The sequence below is a fragment of the Aulonocara stuartgranti genome, assembly GCF_965226115.1.
Source record: "Aulonocara stuartgranti genome assembly, chromosome: 13".
NCBI classification, from domain to species: domain Eukaryota; kingdom Metazoa; phylum Chordata; class Actinopteri; order Cichliformes; family Cichlidae; genus Aulonocara; species Aulonocara stuartgranti.
Window position 1 is genome coordinate 759539 of NC_138949.1, and position 25535 is coordinate 785073.

General features: G+C 43.4%; 1 protein-coding gene across 4 annotated transcripts in view; it reads right to left on the reverse strand.

Moving 5' to 3' along the window:
- The window catches only part of LOC309720193 (rap1 GTPase-GDP dissociation stimulator 1-B), a 28221-nt gene extending 5921 nt beyond the window's left edge, over positions 1–22300 (reverse strand). For all 4 annotated transcript variants that reach the window (XR_014280429.1, XM_082556863.1, XM_082556862.1 and 1 more), the window contains exons 1-12: positions 22078–22300; positions 17057–17161; positions 15022–15144; positions 14315–14440; positions 13105–13233; positions 11551–11676; positions 10840–10983; positions 8011–8142; positions 4881–5015; positions 4595–4720; positions 3818–3957; positions 3562–3688 (exon numbers count right to left, since the gene is read on the reverse strand). Coding sequence is in view for 3 of the 4 variants with exons in the window: in XM_082556863.1 (XP_082412989.1) it covers positions 3562–3688; positions 3818–3957; positions 4595–4720; positions 4881–5015; positions 8011–8142; positions 10840–10983; positions 11551–11676; positions 13105–13233; positions 14315–14440; positions 15022–15144; positions 17057–17161; positions 22078–22090 (1426 nt within the window). In the remaining variant the exon portion in view is untranslated. The remainder of the gene's footprint in view (positions 1–3561; positions 3689–3817; positions 3958–4594; positions 4721–4880; positions 5016–8010; positions 8143–10839; positions 10984–11550; positions 11677–13104; positions 13234–14314; positions 14441–15021; positions 15145–17056; positions 17162–22077) is intronic.
- Positions 22301–25535: the final 3235 nt, after the last annotated feature.

A 25535-nucleotide genomic window follows, 5' to 3' on the forward strand; every position in this document is an offset into this window, starting at 1 on the left:
TGGAGATGTTTTTTCAAAACTGCACGTGTGGACAGGATTTAAAAAAATTTAAAACTGAAAATCTCCATTTTCAGAAATACCCCCGTGTACGTGGCCTAAGCTGAGTTGGTTGAGCGTGACTAATAACTGCATCATAAGGAGATAGTTAACATGGAGAGGAGTCTTTTTCCACTTACATTCAGATTTTCTCTTTGGTGGCGGATATGATCACTGATCCAGCGGGAAGAATTTGTAACTTGGACTAATCTGAATTTTAACATGATGCAGAAATGGTGAGCATACATTATTCAACCAATTCATTAAGTCACTGATATCTGAAAAGGTAGTTGTTGATGCAGTAAGGTCAGAGAGCAGAAAACTGAGCTGCTGAGTGCTCATTAAAGATGCAAGGTGTAATCGTTTTTCTCTGGGAAGACAACACTGGACGCACAACGGTGTCAAACATTATGCATTTGTGATCAGACGTGTACAAAGTGCTTATAGAGAAGCCAAAAGTAAAACCTGTGTCCAGTGTGTGGCCACCACATGTTGCACTAAATTAAACGCCTTTGCAATGTTAAGAAATTCTGTGGTAGTGCGGTTAGAGGCACCATGAATATGTAAAGTCAGCTACCAAGATGCTTTTACCAAAATGAACAATAACAGATAAAAGAATTCATTTAAGAAATTATTGCAGGATTTGGGAGTTGATAGATTACAATATACAACAAGCTGTTTAAATAGTTCCGGGCGTTTGAGGAATGATGTGAAATTGTCCACATAGGCAATGTTTTCATTCCTGCAGCACCCTTGAACCAAATGTGCAGGTGGTCAACAGCTGAAGAGCAGTCAGAGTAATATCCTTCACACAGGCCCCAGGAGAGCAAACGGTACGAGCATCGCCAAGTGTTGAGCCATAGACGTGGGTAGACTCGGCCTTGAGGAGGTGGTCGATGATGAGCAGGGGCATGACCGCATGTGAGCGCCAAGATGCAGCTGTGGCAGCAGCGACAATAGTAGTAGTACCTGGCAGAGGAAAACGGCCTGCGTGGCAGGTCTGTGGCGCCACTGCAGGGAGGCTGACACACTGGAGCTGCAGCAGCTCGTCACGCCTCCTCTGCATTCAAGTCTGTACTGGGTAGTTGTTGTTGTGTATGTGTGGCTGGCAGCTGAAAAGCTGCAGCCGAGTGCAAAAGAAACAACAACTGAGAATAAAGAACAGTGTTTAAAAGTGTAGTGGTCAGGTCCGCCATGCGTCTGCTACAGCCTGGAGGAGAGAGAAGGCTAGGGCGTCTGTGCTGGAGCCAGGCAGCCTGGAGGAGTGTTGAAGTGGCGAGAAAGTCCGGGGGTGACACAGCTGCGACAGCCAATCCAGTGCTGAGCAGGCCATGAGAAGGAGGAGCATGTTGAGGAATGAAATTGGACCAGCATCCCTGTTGGGCAGCCATCCCATCTTCATTGTCCAAACGGTCCCCATTATCGTTGGGCTGAGCGAGGGGCATCCAGTAGCCACGGACGCTAAAGCATCATCCTGCTCTGGAGCAGACGGCCCCACAGAAGACTGAGTATGGTGGGAGACCACAGACAGCCGAGGCTTGAGGACAGAAAAAACTGACAGACAGGCTAAAAACAAAGTCAGCCTTGGTAGAAGACAAACCAAGTCGGGAGCCTTCATGGTGTGTTGATTAGCAGTGGTTGCACCGTTAACCTTGTAAAGGATGTCAAGCAGAAATTACAGTTTCAACAGCAAAAAACTTTAGAAGCCAGCAAAATATGGTTTGAAAAACAGCACAGAGGCACTAATCATAGCAGCACAGGAACAAGCCCTGAGCACTAGATCCACAGAGGCTGGGGTCTATCACACCAGGCAAGACCCCAGTGTAAAGGTGCCCCTGCGACAATCCAGCACATAACAGCAGGGTGCAAGATGCTAGCAGGCAGGGCATACATGGAACGCCATAACCATCGTGTACAGAAACATCTGTGCTGAATATGGCCTGGAGATCCTCAGGTCACACTGGGAGACGCCCCCTGGTTTTGAATACCAAGCTAAGATACTGTGGGATGTCCAGGTACAGACGGACAAACTGGGTGAGTGGCTCCAACAAATCCCAAGAATGAGTTCCGAGACCCTGTCCAGAGGAATCCTCAGTCCTGGGAATCTGGTGGAGGACCTGTGTGCGTGTAACATACAACCTGCTGGTTATGGTAAAATATTTTTAAATCCCGGGTGGGTGTGCATGGGCTGGTAGTGTTTTGACGTTTCAATCATGAGGTCATTCTATGTACAACATATTTACGTGAGCCCAAACTACTGTGATACTCTACACGTCACTCACTTCCACAGACACCAAATTACAACGTGTTGTGAACACTAACAGACAGTGTTGGGGAGTAACAGAATACATGTTAAGTATTTAAAATACAAAATATTACTGTTACAGTTACTGTTTAAAAGGTGGTATTTAGAATACAGTTACTTTGTTGAAATAAATGGATTCCACGGCGGTACTTTCCTGTTTCAGGACTGTTTGGGTTTTGTTTGTTCTGTTGTTCCAGGCGGCAGAGTTATGGTTGCCATGGTTACAGTGACACGCGCGCTCTCTGCGTCTGTGTGTTTCCTGGGTGAGAGAGCGCCTTTTTGTTGTTGTTGTGGTGCTAAGCTAATAGGCCGAATGCTACAGGCATCGCCCTAAAGCATGCAGCCTGATGGGCCGTGTAGTCCGTGCTGCAGGCAGAATGGACCACCATACCGTTATGTGTCTGTGAGCGAGGGAGGGAGAAAAAGGTACGAGCTGTCACCGAGCAGAAACGGGAGCTGGAAGCATGTAAATATAATAACAACCACTGCAGCCAAGAAGAGAGCCTGACGAGCCCAGCTGTGAGTAAGCTGTTAAGACTCGACTGTACGCCGTGTTCCTGTTTTCCTCTGAAACAATAAGCAGCCTTTCAACGCCTCTCTCTGTCTCAAACTTGACCCAGACAACAAAGTAAAGCTAGTTTTCAGCTACGAACCCGACGTATTAGCCAGCCATTAGCCTTTACTACGGTTCGGAGCCGCGGACCTTCAGTAACAGTAATAAATCACAGCAATCGTACATTCATGCAGTTGTAAACAGCATGATAATATATTAAGTAATCCAAAGTATTCAGAATACGTTACTGTCATTGAGTAACGTAACGGAATACGTTACAAAATACATTTTGGGGCATGTAATCTGTAATCTGTAGTGGAATACATTTTAAAAGTAACCTTCCCAACACTGCTAATGGAGTGCCAGGCTCTTCCTTTGATACACCAAATAATTCAAAGTCACTTCCAGACGAGACCAAACTAGTGTCTGATAGTTTGTACTTTTTAACCAAAGCCAGTGTTGGAACGTTCCCAAATATATTCCAGAGTAATTGCTCATTCCTACCTGGAGAACCCTTCGTAGTAACACTTTGGATCCTTCTAGGATTTAGAAGCGCTGCAGAGCTTCTTGGGCCATCAGAAATCTCAGGCCCAACTTGAGAGATCTCACTAGAACTACACTCTGACATGTCTGATAAATTCAGCCGAAGAACTTGAAATTGCTTTACCAATGTCAATGGCACTTGCAATTGCCAGGGCAACCAGGGCTTCATTCTGCATGATGACATGTTCACTTGATGCCATAGAAATAAGATGCCGAATTCCATTGGCTCTGGCTACCTCACGGACAACTTCCTGTTAAAGAGAGAGAATCAGCCGATCATAAGATAATAAGTGAACATCCGACAAAGCGAGTTCGATAACCAACACAAACAAATTAGAACTTAAGCAGAGAAACATTCCCAGTAGAAGAATCTGACTCACAGAGTTCTGACTATGTCTGATGAGAGCAGCCAGCAGGCGACTGGCTTCTCCTCTGACTCCTGCATGATCCTTGGCTTCGCACCACTCCATGATCCGATCGAGTAGGTCAGCATCTCTCCCCAGCACTAACGCAGCTTCCTCTGACACACAGTGCAGCACAGGGTAGAAGACGTTTGTTTTGACAACGGTTAATAAAGACTGCCAGCTGTACATGGGGGAAAAGATGTACTGTGTATTACATTAATCGGAGTGAAGCATGAACTTTTGGTGGGTCTCCTCATGTGAAATGTAATTTTGATCCTCGCACAACATTTCTGTTGAATTAACGTCAGGTGTTTGACTTGGCGAGGTGCTTTTCCTTTGTTGTTCAGCGTTGTGTTGACGATGGCCTCGTTGATACCTTCAAATTTTCGGCCTGGATGGAAGTTTCCATACTTTCATTTCATATTTTCATTTAATTTCTTTAAACGGGCTTTCTGTTTCAGACGTGTGAAAATCTGGTAACGACTACAGAATGTGTCCCATACAGAAACCCAGAGCACTCATTATCCCAATCCCCTTCAGACCTTACACCACATGGACAGGTGTTTCACTGGATCTGCTGATACATTAGCCCCATAGTTTATTTTTGCAGGAAAGCAGTGTGTTTGTATGCTGTTTGGTGCCCAACGGTCAATAAGAGGTCTTCTACCAAAGGGAAGAATCAAAGTTATCACATGTCATCAAAACTAAACAATTGTTGCTTCCAAACTGAAGCATTTTAAGCATTTTGCTCACCGTGTCCATCCACCATCATACGCAGAGTGCCCAGCAGTTTGAACTGAACTGGGGGCATGTCCGAGCGCAGCAGCGTCTTTATTCTGTCAGTCACCCCGTCCTCCAGCATTCGCACTTTGTTGGTGGCTGGGAACACACACGTCATATTATCGACTTTCTCAGCGTTTCACTTTTACTTTATCAATTCACATTGATTTTAAGGACAAAACACATTCAGGATCATTTTAGGTTATGAAATGTACTTGAACTTGTTTCTTTTGATTGCTTAGGCAGTGGAAGCCTGTACCCGGAATGGCAAGGTTTCTGAGTGCGCTTAGTCCAGCATGTTGAACAGATACGTCTCCTTCATCTACGTGCTGCTCCAACAATGTCAGGATGTGAGGAACCACTCCGAGGTCCAGCATCTTCACACAGTTACTGTCTGACAGAAAAACAACAGTCCTCAAAACCCAACTACTTAAAAACAAACAAACATTAACATGAAGGTCATTTGGGGCTTTTCTCTCTACTGTGTAAAGCAAGAATTGGTGCACAAGTTTTAATTTTGTTATTATTTTTTATTAATTATACACACAGTCTCAAATACATGACTCGTGCAGTAGAATAACTGACTAACTGCTAGTTTGTCTGTGCCAGCAGGACTTGTGTTAGGTTTAATGTATGTGCTGTAGGTTGCCATTTAGAAAGCTAGAATGCTTCTGTTTGCTATCGAGGTAACCCACGCACATGACTACGTGCACGACATTGATAAGGGCAACAAGCAGCCTTGAGAAGAACAGATTCTACCAACAACAACCTGGCAGAGCTGCACTCCCATCATATAACCACACATTGTATAACCATGCTTGCACAGCACAATCACACTTTGTAACCAGTTATAGTAATTTCTCATAGGTAATACAGCAACATGCTTTATGAATGTTCATGTGTGTAAGCAATAAAAACAACCTGCAGGGGGAAAGCAAGTTGAAGTGGGTTGGAGACAACTGCTTCCCCCTCGCGAGTGAAAACCTGAGCTCTGTGTGACCTCGTCCCTGAGTGAGCTGTTTATCCAGCAGTATGAGGGGTAAAACTCTGACAACTTGTGTGACAGTACTCACTGGGCAGACCAATACACAAGCTACTGGACCAGAGTGAAGATCTATGAAGAACTGCAGATTTACACAACCTGGGAAGTTCTCCTGGGGCCATTTCTGTACAACTACAGATTTCTGAATCACCACTTCAAACAATTTATTCTGATATGTCCCCACTTTGTCCATGTCTGAGACCCACACTGTCCACAATGATGCAATTTTTACATTGTCTGGGGGGGGGGCTGACAAAGAAAGAAACCCAACCTTGCTCCACAACCGACACCTTCAACCGTGACTGAAAGTTGCTGCTGCCCTCATGGATGAGCCAAATGCCTTCTGGAGAAAAGGTTTATGGTCAGAAGACACAAAGATTGAGCTAAAATGTTAAGAGGCATGCTTGGAGGAGTAACGGCGAGCCTTTCAAACTGGATGTGGGCCTGAAAAAGACTGAAGTCTACCTTATCTCTCATCACATCTGAGAGTGGGTAAAAAAGTAAGAACTATTTGTATTAATGTGGATTTAATACTCAGATTTTTACCTTTATGGTTTCACAAAGGGTTAAAAAGAGGATGCACAAAATTAATATGATTTACTTTTTGCAAACGCGCATAAAGAAACTCTGTTACAGCACTTTGCATCACTGTAAACATAAAACCTTTCACCCACTCTCAGATGTAATGAGAGGTAAGCTGGGGGCACTTCAATCCCACCTTTCTTCACGGTTTGGAAAGCTCAGCTTTACTCCTCCACACATAACTCTTATCATTTCTGCACAGCAGTAGTGTAAATTAGCCTTTATACACGTAGTGTTTTGCCCATTTTAAAGAAACAGATCTTTGGGCAGCTTTCCAAGCCACTGATTTAAACCTCGTCCTCTTCCAAAAGCGCTGCCGCAGCAGGTATGGCTGGTAGGAGTGGCTCTGCAAAGCTACTCGGGTCTCGCTTTTTTTCCCTGGAGGCTAGAGGCAGTTAGAACAGCGTCCTCACTCACCGGCTCCATCCAAGCTCTGCACTGCCTGCTGGGTAATGCTCATAGGATCAGAGACTGGACTTTTTAAACAGAGCGCTGATCCAGACTTCCTGTAGTGGGGTGCTGGTTCCACAGATCAACAAAACCTAAGAACACCGTACCAGCAATCCACCATGGTGCTGGCAGCGTTATGGTCTTGGGCTGTTTTGCTGCCAGTGGTAGTGGTACAAGCTGGATGGAATAATGAAGAAAGAGGACTACCTCCAATTCTGTAACTTCATCTCAGATCAGCAGCAAGACAGAAAGTTGGACACAGCCGGGTGTTCCAAAGGGACAATGATCCCAAACACATAACACGACTGGATTAGGAAAAGATAAAGCAGGCTAACAGCCCCAAACTCAGACTTGTTGAAAATTTGTGGAATACATTTCAAATCTGGATTCATCCAAGGAAACCAACCAATTTGAGTAAACTATCAATTCTGCCAAGACGATTGGTCAAATATCCATCCAGCATTATGCCAGAAGCTTGTCGATGGCTACCAAAAGCATCTGGCCGAGGTACAATATGTAAAGGGATATAAAACCAAATATTAGGGTATAATTGAGTATTTTAGTATACTTTGACTCCACGTGGATTAGAAAAAATTCAAAGTAAATTCCAACTTGTGCAGCCAATTGTTGTTTTTGGGGTGATTCGAGATGTGCGCTCTACAACAGCGGTCCCCAACTCCCGGGACAGAGACTGGAGCTGTGTGGTTCTGGGCCGCGAGAGCTGGGGCTCAGGTGTGAGATTGGTGGTTTCCCTGGGTCTTTTCCCGTGTGTTATAAATACATTTTCTTTCTTTTGGTACCGGTACTGGTTTTATTTTGTTGCATTTATTTGCGACACCTTAAAAGCTGGTTTGTGAAAATATTGTCGGACATAAACCGGTCCGTGGCGCACAAAAGGTTGGGGACCGCTGCTGTACGAGCATTTCACCCCAGAAAAACATCACGTGATAACACTAAATACCACTGAACACAAAAAACAGTATGTTAAAGAAACTGTTAATGAATGAGAATGACTATATCGTGTTTTGATCTGTTTAAAACATCAGATTTAAAAAAACGTCCATTTCGAATTTAATGTATAAACTGTAAACTGTCTGGACAGATAGTCTGATGGAACCTTTCTGCTGAGGAAGTAGAAGAAAGTGGGTTTTTGAGATGTTTCACCCGGAAAAAAATGGGTGAAAACCAAGAAAAAGAAATCTTAAGTTATCTTAAAAAAAGTTTAGAGAGCTGTAAAGAGTGGAACTGTCTCTCCAGACTCAGTCAAAAACAGTCAAAAAGACCATGTAGTGTGTCCTTTTGACAAACATCTCACCATTCCTGGCGAAGTTGGCGATGGCCAGCGCTCCCGATAGCTGCAGTTGGGTGTTGGAGCTCTGGAGCCATGACAGAACATCCTGGTACACCAGACCTGATCCTTCACCAAAACACTTCTGCATGGACTCATCTGACACACAAACAGTCTTTTGAAAATAACTGAAAAAGCAACGTGATTTAGATTCACATGCAGCAGTGACATTAGGTAAATCAATACACTAGTGCACCAACACCAGAGATTACATATTCGATTGGTCACAACACATTCAGTGACAAGTGCAGTGCGTTTCTTTTATTTACTAATTTTGTTTTGTAACTCGACACAATGAACGTATTTACTGGACAATCAGAGAGAAAAATGCATCTTTCCCTGACGGTTATTAGTCCTCGTCACCAGTGATTCAAGTGTGCCTGTAATCAGTTTTAGCCAGATGATCAGACATATGTTCTACCTCCGTGCTCTTTGAGTGAAACTAAATCCAATTTTGGCACTCCCCGTTTTTTACTATTAAATGAGCCACTAAATACTTGCTAAATGTAGCTGTTTCTGAACCAATCATAGATGTTTCTTGTATAAATGCTGCATCTGCCCAATGTGATTTGAGATAAAGCAAACATCTCTTAAGCTTAATGGAATTATTAGCACCCCTGCTATGCCATGAAATTACTCTGTCCCTATATTATTAATACAGGATAATATATGTTCATATGGTATCCTTTCTTTTGTGCTTCCACTCTTTAACATACCTCTGACTTTTGCCCAGGAACAAACGTTTTCAGAAGTAACCACAAAATACCAAAATACCCCTCCCCTTGAGTAAACAACCTGTCAAACCCACCAACAAACAACACACCCCTCACTGTGATGAAATCCAGTGCTATGTGGTCATCAAACCTCATCTTCTAACTACAAGAACGGAGTCACAGCATGGCAGGGAAGGTCAGCGTGAGCCAAATATTCTTTGTCTGCAACTTTCTACGTGCTTTAATAATCTCACATTCTTTTTCCATGCCCTGCACCTCTGTTTTATGTTTCTCCTTCACTGCATCATCACTCGCTCACATTCCAGGAATGTCTGGAATATTCCAACGATAGTGTGGCAGTGGTGTGGTCTTTGGCTCAAGGGGCAGCGGCAGGGAGGGTGATGGAGCAGGTGGAGATGTGGTTCTAGTGAGGTCTCCTTCCCTTTTTAGTGACCTGAGACAGCAGTGAGGAGTCAGCTGCAAAGACGTCGGTGCCAAACGAAAGAAAAGTGTCTGGATCATTTACAGAGAGGTCTCAGCTGATGATCATTATCCAGAATAGGCAGAGTTAGGTCTATATATATATATTTGGACACTGACACAAGTTTGTTTTTTCCCTGTGTACCTAAACATATTCATGTTGTGAAGACTCTCAGCTTTTATTTGAAGGTATCAGCCTTTAAATTGGATGAACTCTTTAGAATTTCAGCTCTTTAACATTTGCCACTCTGGCAAATGACCAAAAACAATGGGACACTTGAGTCAAAGCCTATTTCAATGCCATGTGTGGACATTTCCTTTGTTGTTTCATTATCAACTAAGCAGGTTTGGAGTTGACTTGAGGTGGTGCTTGCATTTGGAAGATTTTGCTACGAACAGACAACATGCAGTTAGAGGAGCTCTCCATGCAGGTGACACAAGCCTCCTTAAACTGCGAAAACAGAAAACAAACACCTGAGAAATTGGTACAATATTGGCAAAACCTACAGTTTGGTAGAAAGAAATCACAGGTGAACACAACGACGCAAAAACACCTGCAGGTCCAAAGAAGACAACAGTGGTGGATGATCGCAGAATCATTGTCCATGGTGACGATTCCACAAAGAAACAGCAACTGAACGTCGCTGCAGTAAAGTCCTGGAGGCGCATTCAAAAGGAGGAAAGCCGGTGATGTCCATGAGTTCAAGGCTGCAGGCTGCCACTGCCAGCAAACGGGTTTTAATCAAGCGTTAGAAACGATTTTTTTATTTTCAGCTATTTAATTTGTCCAATTACTTTTGAGCCCCCGAAATAAAGGGATTGTGTCAAAAATGCTTTTTGTTCAACTGAATTAAAGCTGAAATTCTGCACTTCAGCTACATCTGAGTCGTTTCGTTTCACTGTGATAACGTGCAGAACAACATTGAGAAAAACGTTGTCTCCGTCCAAATACTTGTGGACCTGTATGTACACCACCTGTGCTATCAGAGGTTTGATATGGTCTGTACAGTTTTGCACCTTCTACACGTTACTTCACTCTAACAATCACAGATTAAGACACTGCTGCTCTTTCTAGCTGGTCAGGCCTCTTTGATGTCTTCAGCTTCTAGCCAGCTGTTCATAATGCGACGATCTGCCTCTTCCAGTCTCTCATTTCTGTCGGCAATATCTGTGTTAACTGAACTTGTGACGTTTTCACAGCACAGACGTCCTCCTGCAGTTGTTTAAGCACACTACTGAGTTGGGACAAAGTTCAACAAAAGCATTCGATGCAATACTCCAGGCTGTTAGAACTTTCAGCGTGGTCTCTGTCACCATGCTTGCATAGCTTCTGCCCTGTTTAGCAATGCCACTCTTAGATGTCATTGAAATAAAAAGAAACCTCTCAACACTAAGGGAAACTACTTACAGACAGTAGATGCCCAATGAGAGGCAAAGCCAGGGGGAACAGAGGTTTTGCTCAGGAGCTCTGCATTATGCGAGCGTCTTGGTGAGTGGATCCCAGCGCAGTGCAATTTCAGCACTTTGTCTTCCTGTTTGTCATCTGACCACTTCTTCCTTTCAAACCTACACTAAGACAATGTTGTTGCTATGCATTACGTACCCCCTAAAAGCAGGGACACCATTAGGTTGGAGGCAATCTTGATGCTGCAGAGGTCATGTGGGTCAGACCCTCCCTGCAGACTCCGAATCATCTCGGATAAAGCTTCTGGGACTCCTGACTCTGCAAACTGTAGTTTCAGAGTATCTGGTGGCACAGAACAATTCATTTCAATTTACTCATAGAGCACCGGATCACAACAACAGTTGCCTCAGGACGACAACCCAACAAGTTTTACTACTGTCTCCATTAATCATGAACATATGCATGAAGAAAACTAATGTTTGGACTTTATTTTGTTACTGAGCAGCACATGTGGTAAAAGTCTTTGAGTGCTTTCATAATAGGAGACACATTTTCTTAGTTCAAGTCAAGGCAATGTATTTCACAATAAATTGAAAACAATAAGCACATGCCAAGGCTGCTCTCCATCTCCCTCAAGCTTCCTACAACCCAAACTCCAGAAAAGCTGGGGCTCTGCGTAAAAAGTAGAGGAAAACCAAATACAACGGATCTGCAAATGTCGTAGACGCATTTAAACTGACATTAAAACACAGATTTAATATTTTAGTAGCTCATGAAACGTATTAGCTCATTGTGAATTGGATGAAAGCAGCATGTTTCAAATAAGTTGGAAGTGGAGCAACAAAAGGTTCGAAAAGTACACGGTACTAAAAAGAACGTTTCACCGATCGATTAAAAACATGCCCTTACCGCTCTCTCCCAGAGAGCCCAGTATTTCCAAAATGACATGTCGGCGTTCAGCATCAGGGGCCTGTTTCAGCTGAAATATCAGTACATCTGCAACATCCAGCTGTGCCAGCGCCTCCCTTGCAGAGTCTGCAAACACATGTGGTGTGTAATCAGCTACAGAGTTAGTGACATATCATAATCACAGCAGAACAGCTGCACAGTGAATCGTTCTTTTTTCATTTCTGAAGTATTAGCCCACCTCCCTCTGGGACACCTGGATATGTTAACTGTGTAAGCTGTAATTAGTCACCCCATTAGATCACAGTAGCTAAAAAGAACTGTGGCTAAGGAGGTAGAGCAGTTCAACAGGTCAGTGCTCTGAGCAAGATACTGAACCCTAAATCTCTCCAGGTGCATGCCATATTAATACCAATACATTTGTAACGTACAGTTTGTTGAGTAGTTCGAGTGCTAAAGCATGGCTAAACTCAAATGCTAAATGCTTTCTTCTGTTAAAAGGCTTAAAAAGATTACTCTGGCCTGATGTGGTTACCACAGTGAGTGACAAAGTATTTACTGTGTCAGCCATTTATCTCTGGCATGTTGCTCACAAAAGAAAACCCTCCCTGCTTCATGTTTAGGGTTGCAGGCAGTGTTGGGTGTAACGCGTTACTGTAATTAAGTTACTTTTCCACTGAAAGAGTAGAGTAACTGATTACTGTTCATTTTTAGGTATTTCAATTACAGTTACTTACAATGTACTTGCGTTACATGGTAAAATAATTAAACTGGCTGAATATTTCATTTCAATCATTTGTCTTCTAAACGTAGAAGTAAACTCTGCCGCTTTAACATGGCTGTAGTGCAGCTGCGCGTCATTTCACACCGGTTTGCTGCACAGTCGTTTTCTACAGCGGAAGCTGTCAGACTGAAGCGAGTGGCTGTTTTTTGAGGTGGACATATTCCCGTCTCTTCACTTTTCTGAAACGAGCAGACAAGAACATTACAGTAATATGTAAAAACTATGGGCTGCTGTTCATAGCACGAGTCATCTACTGAAGCGCCTGACACGGAGCATAGACGAACACTTCTGAGCGATCCTTGTTCATCATCCATGGATAACACCGCGGCAACTCCCGCTAGGCAGCAAAACCTGATTTTACTTCAGCAGCGCAGAAAGCGTCTGAAGGTGAGCTTAAAAACGACTGCAGGCTACACTGTGGAAGAGATGCTGCCGCTGCGTACTGCAGAGTCTCCGTCTTTATTCATTATTTAAAGAGTTTAATTTCTATCGTCTGCCACTCGAGGTTTAGAGGGATTCTAAGAAGTATTTGGTTAAATTACTTATTTAGTAATTAAGTTACTTTTCTGACACAGTAATTAGATAAGTATTTAAAATACAATATTGACTAAGTAATTAGTAATGAATTACTTTTTTAAAGTAACTTACCCAACACTGGTTGCAGGCACATTAATTAAAGGCAATGCTGTAGCTGTAAAGAACATGTGTAATCACTAAAGCACTGACGATCAAACTACATCTAACAGCACTTAATACAAATAGTAAATAATCACCCATGTCTGCCAGGTTACACAAGGCCAGCAGACAGACGTTGACCAGTGGATCGTTGTCAGGATACGCCCTCATTATGGAAACGAGTCTGGGGATTACACCACTCTGGACCAACTGGTCCTGCTGGTATGCTAGGTAAAAAAGGTAGGAGACAGAGATAAGTGTTAAGGAATAAAGTGGGAGACCTCTAGATATCCATTTTTATCATTTTGTTAAAAAATGGATCTCAGAGCTTTTTCTCAGGATGCTGACAAGTTCTAAGCGTTTAACGAGAGGCAGTTCTGTGGTACACGGACTGGTTCTTATCGAGCTCAAAAATATACGTGAATGAGGTCGCTTTCTTGTTACCCGGAAGCATATGGCGCAGAGGAGCGCGCACTCAAAAACGGATCCCAACAAATTGGCGCTTTGGCGAGTACGTTTGCTGATAGTAACACCGTGTGATTCAGCTAATAACAGGGATTTCATCATTTGTGAAGCCAGGCTGAAAACACTCAGCAATCTGTGCGACTGGATGTAATACCTAGCTTAGCTGTAGCATTTGTAGCTGACGCTTCAGCTTCTGGGTAACGAGGAAATGACGTCATTCACGTAGATTACTGATTGGCAGCGCTAACTCGAAACTTCGAGTGGCTTTTCTCAAAATTTTGAGTTAATAAATCGAAATTTCGAGTTATGGATCCTTTTTTTTTTTTTTTTTTTTTTAGTGGCGGAAATGGGCTTCCATAGAAACTAGTACACTAAGACAGTGTACTGGCAGGCTTACTCTACACCAGTTAACCATGCTTTGAATGCTCCAGCGCACCCTGTGTAATGTTGTTGACTGTGTGCCTGCTTTTATGGCGACAGTCTCACATATTTCAAAGCATAAGTTAGCTCCTATATAACATTTCACGCTATATCAGTCCGATTATGGCAGGATCTGGACAGTTTTGGCAGTCAGGAACAAAAATAGGCATCATGCAGTTATTTTATCTTGCATAGTGCAATAATGGATGCAAAGCAACGCTGCATCTAGGAAACCTGACACGTTCTGAAAGCAGCTCGTATGACTGATCTGTAGTTGCCTAACATGATGTAGTTACCATGACAAGAATATCATGTAGTTTGGAATTAAGATCTGTCACTCTCTGTAGCCTTCAAAAGAAATCAGACTCATCAGCACACTGAGAACGCCCTGCTGACGGAGCCAGCAGTGTCCCACCAACTCACAGTTGTCAAAGCAGATGCGCCCGATGGCCCTGCCAGAGTTCAGCAGCATTTCTTGGTCATCGCTGTTCAGATGGGGAACCAACACCTTCACCAGGCCTGCCTCGATGCATGGCTCCCTCACTGCAGCTACAACACATGCAAGGACATTAAACCTTGTAAACGCTGGTATATTTTAAATGCTATGTTGCATATGTTACTCAACAGCTATGAAGCAACCTGGTGTTTTAGTCTCATGACGCATCACTGGAGCATAAGCATTTTTTAAAAGCGTCACATTTTCAGCCACTCTGTGTGGAATTTAAGTGCATTTTTTCATATCAGAAATAATATTAAAAAAAACACAACAACCTCGTACAGATAAAACGTCAACCCAGTAAGTTGAAAGTGGCACTAAACTAAACCAGTTTGGACGTTTTCTAAAGTGGCTTCATCTGTATAATCCTACACATACTGGCTTTAGGTTACTTAAAAGGGATAAAAATGTTTCCTTATACACTGCAATATATTTTTATTTGATATTTAATAATTATTGTAATTAAAAATAAACATAGTACAAGGTCCTTAACATGAGTTAAACTGGTTTTAAGGACCTTGTAGAATCCTAAAGCTCTTCAAAGAGAACATGAGACAAGACAAAATAAGGAAGCTTATACTGTACAAACTGTTTTATGAAGCACACCCAGTTTTATAGTATTCAAGTGTTCTACCTTCTCGGGCCATCTCTGCCACCACCAAAGCCACCTGGCAGCTCAGACTGCTTTTTCTCTGTAAGGCCTGAGCCAGTATGGGTAGAATACCACTTTTGGCAACGTCGATAGCAGCATCTTTCTCTGTGAATGCAAAAGTCCGTTCATTTAGAATGATAAAATTCACTGTGCAATATGTGATGTTAGTTGAAAAGTGACTCAAAAAGTTGATTCTGTTCATCTGGACGAAGCGTTTTCAGTGGGACAAATGTTTCGGCACTCAGCTGGGGGACTTCTTCAGTCTCAGCTGACTGCAGGTTTCCAACCGTAGGCTACGTCCACACTAGCCCAGATAGATTTGAAAACGCTCCGCGTCCACACTAGTGTTTTCAGTCGTTTTCACAGAGTTGTGCGTCCACACTGAAACGGCCCAAAACGCTTATGTTCCAGTCCTGCGCATGCACAAAAGCGAGTGAGAATTTGAAGAAAAGCTATCTGGAGCATGCAAACTGATATTAATCTTAAACAGGGCTGTCAAAATTGAGAGCAATCAAAACAGCTGCTGTATAATGCCCTCCGCTAGCTTTAATTGGTCACTTGACTGCATCAGATGACTAAAATGTGTCATCATTTTAGAAAGTCCGCGTTTTCGAGAACGTTTTGAAAACGCTGTGGTTTTCCTTGAGGAAAACGCCGTCTCAGTGTGGACGGGAGACCAAAGCAGAGAGAAAACGATGCAGTGTGCACGTAGCCTTAGAAACGGTGCATTTGCATAATGACTGAAGCTAGCACCACTGACTAACAATGAGCCGTGAGGTCAGTTTGATGATCTTTAATATGCAAATTGTCACAACTCAATAAACATTGATCAGTGGCCATGAGTACCATTCACAGAGAGTTGGGGAAAGGCTGCAATCACAGCATTGTAAGATGGTGACAGATGTACCCTTGGCCTGACGAGGTGGCTCTTCTGTGCTGTGCCATCTGCTTTGCCAGAGGTCGTTTGGTTTCCCTGATGTATAAATCCTGGAAATCCTCCTGGCGCTTAACAGCGTACACCATGTTACCGTTTGTGCCGAGAGGACCCGATCTTCAGGGTGGACCGGTGTTTTGTGAAAATGCGTCTCAGCTGTTCCAATAGTCCTGACACATAAAGGGTCACTAAAGGTTTTCGCTTCCATCTCTCCTCGGTCGTCTGGAGCTTTCTTCAAGTGCCTTCCCAGTTGGATATTTGTCAAAACTGGGATAACCACATTCACTTAGCACATTCTTGGTATGATGTTCTTCTGCTTCCCTGGCTGCTTTGTCTGTGGGGATGGTATTCCTCTCTGATGACACCCAGTTTGTGCTCCAATGGATGATGAGAGTCAAACCTTAAATACTGATCCGTATGTGTAGGTTTATGGTACTCATTAACGTTTAAATGTCTCCCATTACTGATGGAAATCTCACAGTATAACTTAAGGCTAGCCTGCCATTTATCGACCGAGTTAATGTGATCAGTGAACTCAGCACGTCCTGAAATTTGATTTCCCCCCAGGTGTCATCCACATACCCGAACCAATGACTGGGCGGTGTGCAGGGTAGGATACCAGAGTAAAATGAGTTTGTCTCATATGCTCACCGAACAGCTGGATCTTTGCCTTCTGGAGGACTTTTGTTGCGCAGGCCCTTAACTGAAGATCTCAGTTGCAGACTTTTAGGAGTAATCCTGTTTTGGTGGCAGCTGTAGTCAGCCATCTCTCGTGCTGTTTGCTCGTACTCACGTACTAGCTTTAGGCAGTCCTTGTCAAAGTGGGTTAAAATGTCTTCATGCATGAACATTTCTCCACTCTCTGTGAATGGTACTCATGGCCACTGATCAATGTTTATGACAATTTGCATGTTAATGATCATTAAACATGGCCTAGTGGTGCTAGTTTCAGCCATTATCCAAAGGTACTGTTGATAAGGTTGGAGAAACCTGGAGTCAGCTGAGACTGAAGAAATGTTTCCCACTGAAAACGTCCAGATGAACAGAGTCAACTTCCTGGGATGTGTGTGTTATATGACTTACTCTTTTCTAGCAGCGCAGCCAGCACTGTATCCAAATGAGGCTTGAGCTCTTCTTCAATCAGCTCTGTACTCACACTAATAGCTTTTAACGCCTCACACAGAGAGTCTGCCACACACAACAAGAGTTAGCTGTTAGCTTTAGTAACACGGAAGTCAAGGTGAGCCATGCCATTTTATAGATAGCACACAACTTGAATAAGATTATGATTCTGACAACGAAGCAACTAAAAATTTGCCAACAAGATCTGGAAAATCTGTAGCACTGACAAAATAAGGAGCTGGGTTACCTTGTTACCAACACAAAATCGTAGACAGATACTGGTTAGTGGCTACCAAGCACTAAGTCCTGTATGCCTAACTTGGCATTCAGGTTTAAGTGATCCTATAATTCAATTCAGTTTAATTAAATTTTATTTATACAGCGCCAAATCCCAATAACAGTCACCGCAATGTGCTTTATATTGTAAGGTAAACCCTACTATAATATAAAAAAAAACCCAACCCAACAATCATATGACCCCTATGAGCAGCACTTTGGCGACAGTGGGAAGGAAAAACTCCCTTTTAACAGGAAGAAACCTCCAGCAGAACCAGGCTCAGGGAGGGGCGGGGCCATCTGCTGCGACCCGTTTATAACAGGACATTTGTTCGTATCTGTTGACAGGCTAAGCTTACAATTTGTTACATTTGGTTTTATAACCCACAACACAGCAAGGTGTTCATACACACACATAATAAATAGTGATCGTGTTACCTGACATGAAAAATAAAAAAACATACCAACGAATGGCTTCTGGAACCTTAAGAATGAAGTTTGACTGAAAACTTGTTTTGTTGGAGAAATGTTAGACTGAAATGAAAATGGTCCACTTACAGAGAGCTGAATTTAAAGACACAACAAAAACCAAAGTGAAAGCATGGAATTTAATTTCATTTATATAGCGCCACAACAACAGTTACCTCAACACGCTTTATATGACAACAATACAAAGAATGCAACAATCAGAAAGCCCAGCTGTTGCACGGCAGTGAGGAAAGACATGTTTTAAAACCCCTCCTTTAACAGGAAGAAACCTCCGACAGAGCGGGGATCAGGGAGGGGCTGCCATCTGCTGCACCTGGTTGGGGATGAAGGACTGATCCTTCACAACCCAGAATGATATACAGTAGATTATACAGCTCCACAGTGAGCAGAGGGTCCGCTACAGGACGTCAGGCTCTTAGGCCACACTTATGAAGTCTGTTTCTGATTGTTTGGTCAGAGACATTCACATCCAATTAGGGCTGCTCGATTATGGCAAAAATGATAATCACGATTATTTTCACTGAAATTGAGATCTCGATTATTTGACGATATTTATTTAACCCTTTAAGACCTACTATAGAACCAAGTCCACCAGAGCTTATATTATTTTTTTACATGCTGTAGTGCCATTTGTGGGAGCATTTCAAGTTGCTATACATCAATACAACTGTTATAGCCCATATTTTAATAATATGTATGCATTAAGTCCATAGTAATTACATAAATTGCAAAAAAGTGCAATAAACTACAAAAAATATTGAAAATCGCTTTTGTTTTGTTTACATATATTTCTACTTGGAGAAATTTAAGAGGTTTACCCCTCAAAACTTTAAATACAATAAAGTTGCAAAAAATAGTTTACAACAACAGGAAATTTATTTTGAGTGTCTTCATAGTTTTATTTTGGAGATACAGCAATTTTTATATACTGCAGGAAAAACAAAAAACAATCCTATGATGCAAATTTGCAAAGAAAACAGCAGGTGCATCATTTCACTGTGGGAAGTGTTACGAACAGCTGATCGGATCGGCAAAGCGTGTTTCTGGAATATTATGTTTTTGTTCCTGCAAGCGCTTTTTATGCAATTTTTGCAAAACTATATGTGGAACGAAACCATGACCGAGGACAAGCTGATGGCATCAGATGTAAGTACAACTCCTCCGGTTTCGATTAATTGAGCAGCCCTACATCCAATGGCCTGCTGGAGGTCATTTTGTAGGACTCTGGCAGTGCTCATCCTGCTCCTTGTTGCACTGCTGACGGCTTAAAATATAAATATATAATAAAATTCAAAAATAGTGAGAAAACAGTCTGGAAAGATAAGGACTATAAACATTCAAGCTACCCTAATTAATAAAGCTTCATTATAAGCAGAAAAGACACGATGAAAAGCAGAATAATCAACAAAGCAGCAACTGAGAAAAAAGTGACAAACTGGCATTAGAGCTTTAACCTGCGAGATTGCCGACGTCATTATCCGACAATTAAAAATGTTTTTCCTATTTTCTTCTACAAGTCTTGGCAGCGCTCTTACGGGTATTGTAGCTGATATGATGCTCCACCACATGCAGAACGTATATGAAGAAGCTGCTGGAGACCAGAGCTACTACCACTAAAAACCACACTAGAGTCCTGCCAACAACACAACTTCTTCAAGAAATCATCAGCTGAAAGTCTAACGAGGTCAGAAAGAAAAGCGTCTGGACTTCTTTCAGCTGCATGAAGACGGGACTGGGACTCTCCACCAATTGACTCTTAGAACTGAAGAAGCTTCTTGGATGAGAGGTGAAACGTCTTCAAGCAACTTAAAGAAGTCCAGAAACTTTCCAAGCTCCTTAGACTACGATGACCTGGATGACTGAGAACCTTCGCAGACATCAGCTGAAAGGTTAACAAGAACTGGGGACAAATGTTTAATTACATCAAATATCAGGAGTGAAAATCCTCCTTATTTTTAGAGTGTTTTATAGAGCTTTGTGGACTGGTGCCAGCTGAACTACCTCCAGATCAACGCCAGTAAAACCAAGGAGCTGGTGGTAGACTTCCGCAGGCACAAGCATTCTCCACTGCAACCACTGAACATCCAGGGTATGGACATTGAGGCTGTGGACAGCTACAGGTACCTTGGTGTTCATCTGAACAATAGACTGGACTGGACTCATAACTCAGACGCCCTCTACAGGAAAGGGCAGAGCAGGCTGTACCTGCTGCGGAGACTCAGGTCGTTTGGAGTGGAGGGCCCACTCCTGAAGACCTTCTATGACTCTGTTGTGGCTTCTGCTATCTTTTATGGCGTGGTCTGCTGGGGCGGCAGCATCTCTGCTGGGGACAGGAAGAGACTGAACAGGCTGATCCGAAGGGCCAGCTCTGTTCTAGGATGCCCTCTGGACCCAGTGGAGGTGGTGAGTGACAGGAGAACGGCGGCTAAGCTGTCATCCCTGTTGGACAACGTCTCCCACCCCATGCAGCAGACTGTGACAGCACTGAGCAGCTCCTTCAGTGGGAGACTGCGGCACCCACGGTGTGGGACGGAGAGATTTCGCAGGTCTTTCCTCCCCACTGCTGTCAGACTCCATAATAAAGACTTTAACTGATCAAGCACATACATCCATACATGTGCAATAATACTAAGTGCAATAATCCTTTCTGTCATCGTTGTATTTTTACTCAGTTGTATATAGTATTTGTATTTGTATTCTATTTTTATCTTATTGTATATTTATTTTATTGTATTCTACTGTATATAGTATTTTATTCTATTCTGTACAGCTGTGTACTGTATTTATTCTTATTGTATTCTAATTTTTGCCTCATAACTTTTGCACTGTCCACTTCCTGCTGTGACAAAACAAATTTCCCACGTGTGGGACTAATAAAGCTTATCTTATCTTATCTTATCTTATCTTATCTTATCTACTATTTGCCAAATTCAGCTGAACTCCCACAACAAAATTATATTTCTCCTAATCCTGATCTTGTACAATATATAATACGACTTACATGATGCTTTTTTCCCTCTTTTACCCACCAATAAACAAAGTCTTGGTTAAACTTAAACCTTTAAATAAGTATAAAGGAAACAACAGATTTTTCAGGAGCCGTCCAACACTGATGTTTCTGATGTGGTTGGATAAAGTCTGAACAGTTTACACGTGCCAGCACAGGGCTGTGCACGCTTGCACATTTCTTCAACCAGAGGCACGGAGCATAACTCAATAACAAAGCTAAAGAGCTTCTTAAACACATACAGTCCATTTCAGTCAGACGCACACACAGAGTGCAGATGGTAATCACCTCGGCTAATCCCTATAAAGTCGATTGAAAATAGCCCGGGTGGAGGGGGCTAGGAAACGGATACACACACTTGTATGTCACGATCTAGCCCTCGTGTCCTTCTGCATGTGTAAAGACACTTATAGACTCTTCTGTGCTGAGCACTTGTTACTACAAGCCTCATTCAGCCAGTCGCACACACATTCATACAACCACTTTCTTCTATAGCGTTCATCCACACACACTCAGACGAATGAAGCGCAGGCAACTCGGCATCTTGCCCAAGGATATTTTGACATGCAGACTGCAGTAGCCAGGGAATCGATCCATCAACCTTTGGATTGGTGGACAACCAGCTGAGCAGTCAGGGCGGCACTGTGTGCATGCGTCTGTGTTAAAGCACAGGCCAACAATTTCCTAGTCAGTCTCACAATGTAATGCCAAGAAGTCCCCAGGGTGCCTATATACAAACGTGACTGCATGCATGGACACAATAACAGCAACAACTGGGAAATCCAATCCCATCAGTCCGTCCGCCACTAAATCCTGTCACTGTGATGCTCGTTGTGTTTATTCCACTGTTAGACTCCGCGGTACATTTTGGATAGTACTGGTATTATGATGGTATCTATGAGCAATGAGGACGCAAAGAAATGGTTCATGCCTCAGAGCAGCAGTCAGCAACGCCACAGACCGGAGAAGCCGCTGCACAGACGAGGCTGGTTGTTTGATTGTGTGGCTCAGCTGGTAAGTTTATGTCCATCCACTGCTGAACTGCACAGTGCTGCAATCTTACTGGCCGGTGGCACAAACAACTCACTGTTGCTGGTCTGCAGAGTGGCGCAACAGCACAGTGCACCACGCCGGCTGCAAATCGTTTTACCTTTTATACAGAGCAAGAAAGGATAGAAGCATCACACACACAGAGGATGTAGCTACTCACCAGTGTCTGTCATGGCTGCTGGCTAACTGCCTTCGCCTGCTTGCTAGCACTGAGTGCGCGTCTGTGTGCAGAGAGGCCGCCCTCCCTGATTCAGTCAGGTGTGTCCCGCCTCTCACTCTGCCTGCTTCCCTGTCCTTGCTCTTCCTCCACTAATCCTATTACCTAACTCTCCTTTTCGTTTGCCTCGCTTCACGCTGCCCTTCTCTGCTCCCACTGCGCGTGCGTCGTGTGTTCATTCTTTCTGCCTGACAAATTCAAAGTACAGGTGGTGAAAGAAAAGCTACAAACGAACAAAGACAATTATGTACAATATAACAAGCAAATCATATTTGATGTTTTTAAAAATATATTTCACTGCTATATATTATTGTATGTATATTTTTATCATATAAAACAAGGGACTAGTTTAGAGACTGATGGTGTAAACATGATATCACATAGAAAAGACAATATCTGCGGAGTTTTTACAAATGAAATACAAATATTTCTGGAGCTCTTTAAATGTTTTGGGAAAACAGGCTATAACTTAAGTGCGTGTCTGTGTGCATTGCCCTTTCTGATTTTTTCTCTTTTTGCATATTTCAGATGGTCAACTTTTAATATTTGACATAAAGAACTCTTGTAAACACAAAATGCAGCGTGTGATAAAAAGGTTATCCAAACCTTCCTGACCTCGTGTGTAAAACAAAAACAAAAGCTGATTGCCCTCGAATAAATGTGTTTGTCACTCTTCATGGCAAAAAAGAAATTTGTAATAACTGGCAATGAGACTTTTTCATCACTGTACAGGAATTTTTGGCCCACTGTTCTTTACAGACGTGTTTTAGTTCACCCACTCTGGAAGGTTTGCCTGGTTAAATCATGCTTCAGTCTGATTTGTGTCCAGACTTTGACTACGTCATCCCAAATCCTCTTTTTGAGCCATTCAGAGGTGGACTTGCTGCTGTGTTTCAGATCGATCACGCTGAATAGCCCAGTGTGTTAAAGATTCATTGTCATATGCACACTAAAGAAACATGTTTCCCCCCAAATTCTTCCTTTGCTGTCTGTAACAAATACCCAAGAGGAGAAAAAACACTTATACAATAGATAAATACAATAAATGATTTAAAAACAATAGAAATAATCATAAAGGATTATACTAAATACAACAAAAAGGGGGGGGGGGGGGGGGGGGGGGGGGCAAAAAATACACATGCATATACATATATATATGTATCACCTGGATCACCAGTTGAGAAAAAAAAGAGAAAACAAGCATAAAAACCATCGCGATAATCTATGTGTATATATATCTATGTGGTAAATGGCCTGTATTTGTATAGCGCTTTACACATCCAGTCATCCACACACTGGTGATGGCAGCTACATTAGCCACCCTGGGGCGCACTGACAGAGGCGAGGCTGCCGGACACTGGCACCACCGGGTCCTCTGACCACCACCAGTAGGCAACGGGTGAAGTATCTCGCCCAAGGACACAACGACCGAGACTGTCGGAGCCAAGGCTCGAACCGGCAACCTCCGATTACAAGGCGAACACCCAACTCTTGAGCCACGATCGCCCGATAGCATTGTGCAGCACGTAAGAGCGACAGCGCATAGTGTGCTTTGAGGTAGCAGCCAAGAAAGGTGTAGTTTGTGTCTGTGAGCACCCGTGTGTACACCTGTGAGCATGAGCACGCTTGTATTCAAAAGGTTCCTTCATGTAACGATCTGCTAGAGGGTGTGGGGGGTGTTGTGGAAGTTTTCCATTAAATAAAGCCTGCAGACGAGCGGTAGCTAACATTCTTTAATCAAACACACAAAGGACAGACAACCAAGCTTGATGAAGTCCCTGCATGAGTCCCTGCAGAGTCTGAGCCCAGCATGGCTCTCAGTTAAAAACCTTCTCCAGGAACAAAAGGCAGGACACAGCTGTTTCACACCTTAAGGTTCACACTCCCTTGCTGCCTCCCAGAGTCCTCGAAGACACAAAAGACTCTTCCTGTGGAGTCGTCTGCTTCCCCCAACTTCCTTACTGGACCCCCCACCATTTGTCTTACTGTATGAGTGTGAGACATGTTAAAATCCAGTGGCACCAAGGTATCATACAATAAAATAATGTGATTAATACATAAGTAAAAGAAATTCCTATACAGAGGCCATAGCCCCGTCCCCCAGGGCATGAAGCAGGTATGGAGGAGATCCAGGCTCCAGACATCCAGAGGCCCCCAGAGCATGAAAGTCCAAGGAAGACCAATGGAGGGGCAACCACGCCACTCTCCTGGAAAGAGCTGAGGAGAGGCCCGGGCGAGGGGTCACCCAGCACCCACGGAGCAGAAGCCAGAGGGGGTTGCAGTGACGTGCCCCTGAGCTCCACCGGCAGCCAGCTGTGCCAGAGGGGACTGAGCCGCAGGCCCAGAGGCCGAGGGCACCCCACCCCCCAAAGGGGCCCGACCGAGCCACAGGCGCCAGGCCCCGACAAGCAGCCACCGGGAGCCGGTGCATACCTGAGTACCCAGGCGCGGACACCAAGAACCACCAAAGCACCGATGTCTGAGGGCGTCAGCCACCGGCAGGGAGAGTGGGGAGACCAGACCATATAGACACAGACATGCCTCCCCTGCACCCTGGTGACACACCTGCACCCCAAGGCCCTGCATGTGTGGGTGATTGTGGTGGAGCGGGAAGAGGGAGACAGGTGGGGGTTAGGCAAGTGTTCTGTCGGTTACGACTGTGCACAAATTGATAGATTCCTGCAACAACACCTACCAGCTCTGTAGCCGCCATTTTTACTTCCGTAAACAGAGCACGTTGTGTGTGACGTCTTCTTTTGCGCATGCGGGCCGCTTTGAGGACCGTGAACCGTTCACACTAGAGCGCGTTTGCTGTCACATTTTATTTGTAGTGTGAGCAACATGACAAAAAAAATCGGATTTGATCAAAAATTGGAATTGAGCATAAAGACCTGCAGTGTGAACGTAGCCTAAGAGGCATGGCTGTGAGGATTGCCTGTTCCTGTCTATAAAGCTTAGTTTGGTTCAAAGCTGGTACAAAGGATTGTGCGTATAAGGTAATGTCCTCTGCTACCTGTTGAGTGGGCATCTGTAATCCTGACTAATGGTCAGCAGCACTTATTAGTTTTATCAGTTTCATAAAATATACTATACTAATGATTTACAACTCTGATTAATTGAATGAGTTACTATTGTCAAATACCACTGCTGCTAATAACAATAAAAATAAATAATGATGATAATAATCATGTATCAGAAGTAAAGGACCTGTCAAGACTGCGGGCAGCAGATCATGTAGAGTGCAGAGTGAGGGCAGGAAATGAACTTAACGAAAAGTGAACCATTTAATGATTCTAAAACAGTACAAAGATAAGAAAACCAATCAAAAATGAGAAACTAAAGAGAAAACCTGAACTGAAAAAACTGTAGAGGCTGGGAAACTCTGGGAACACAGATCCTGA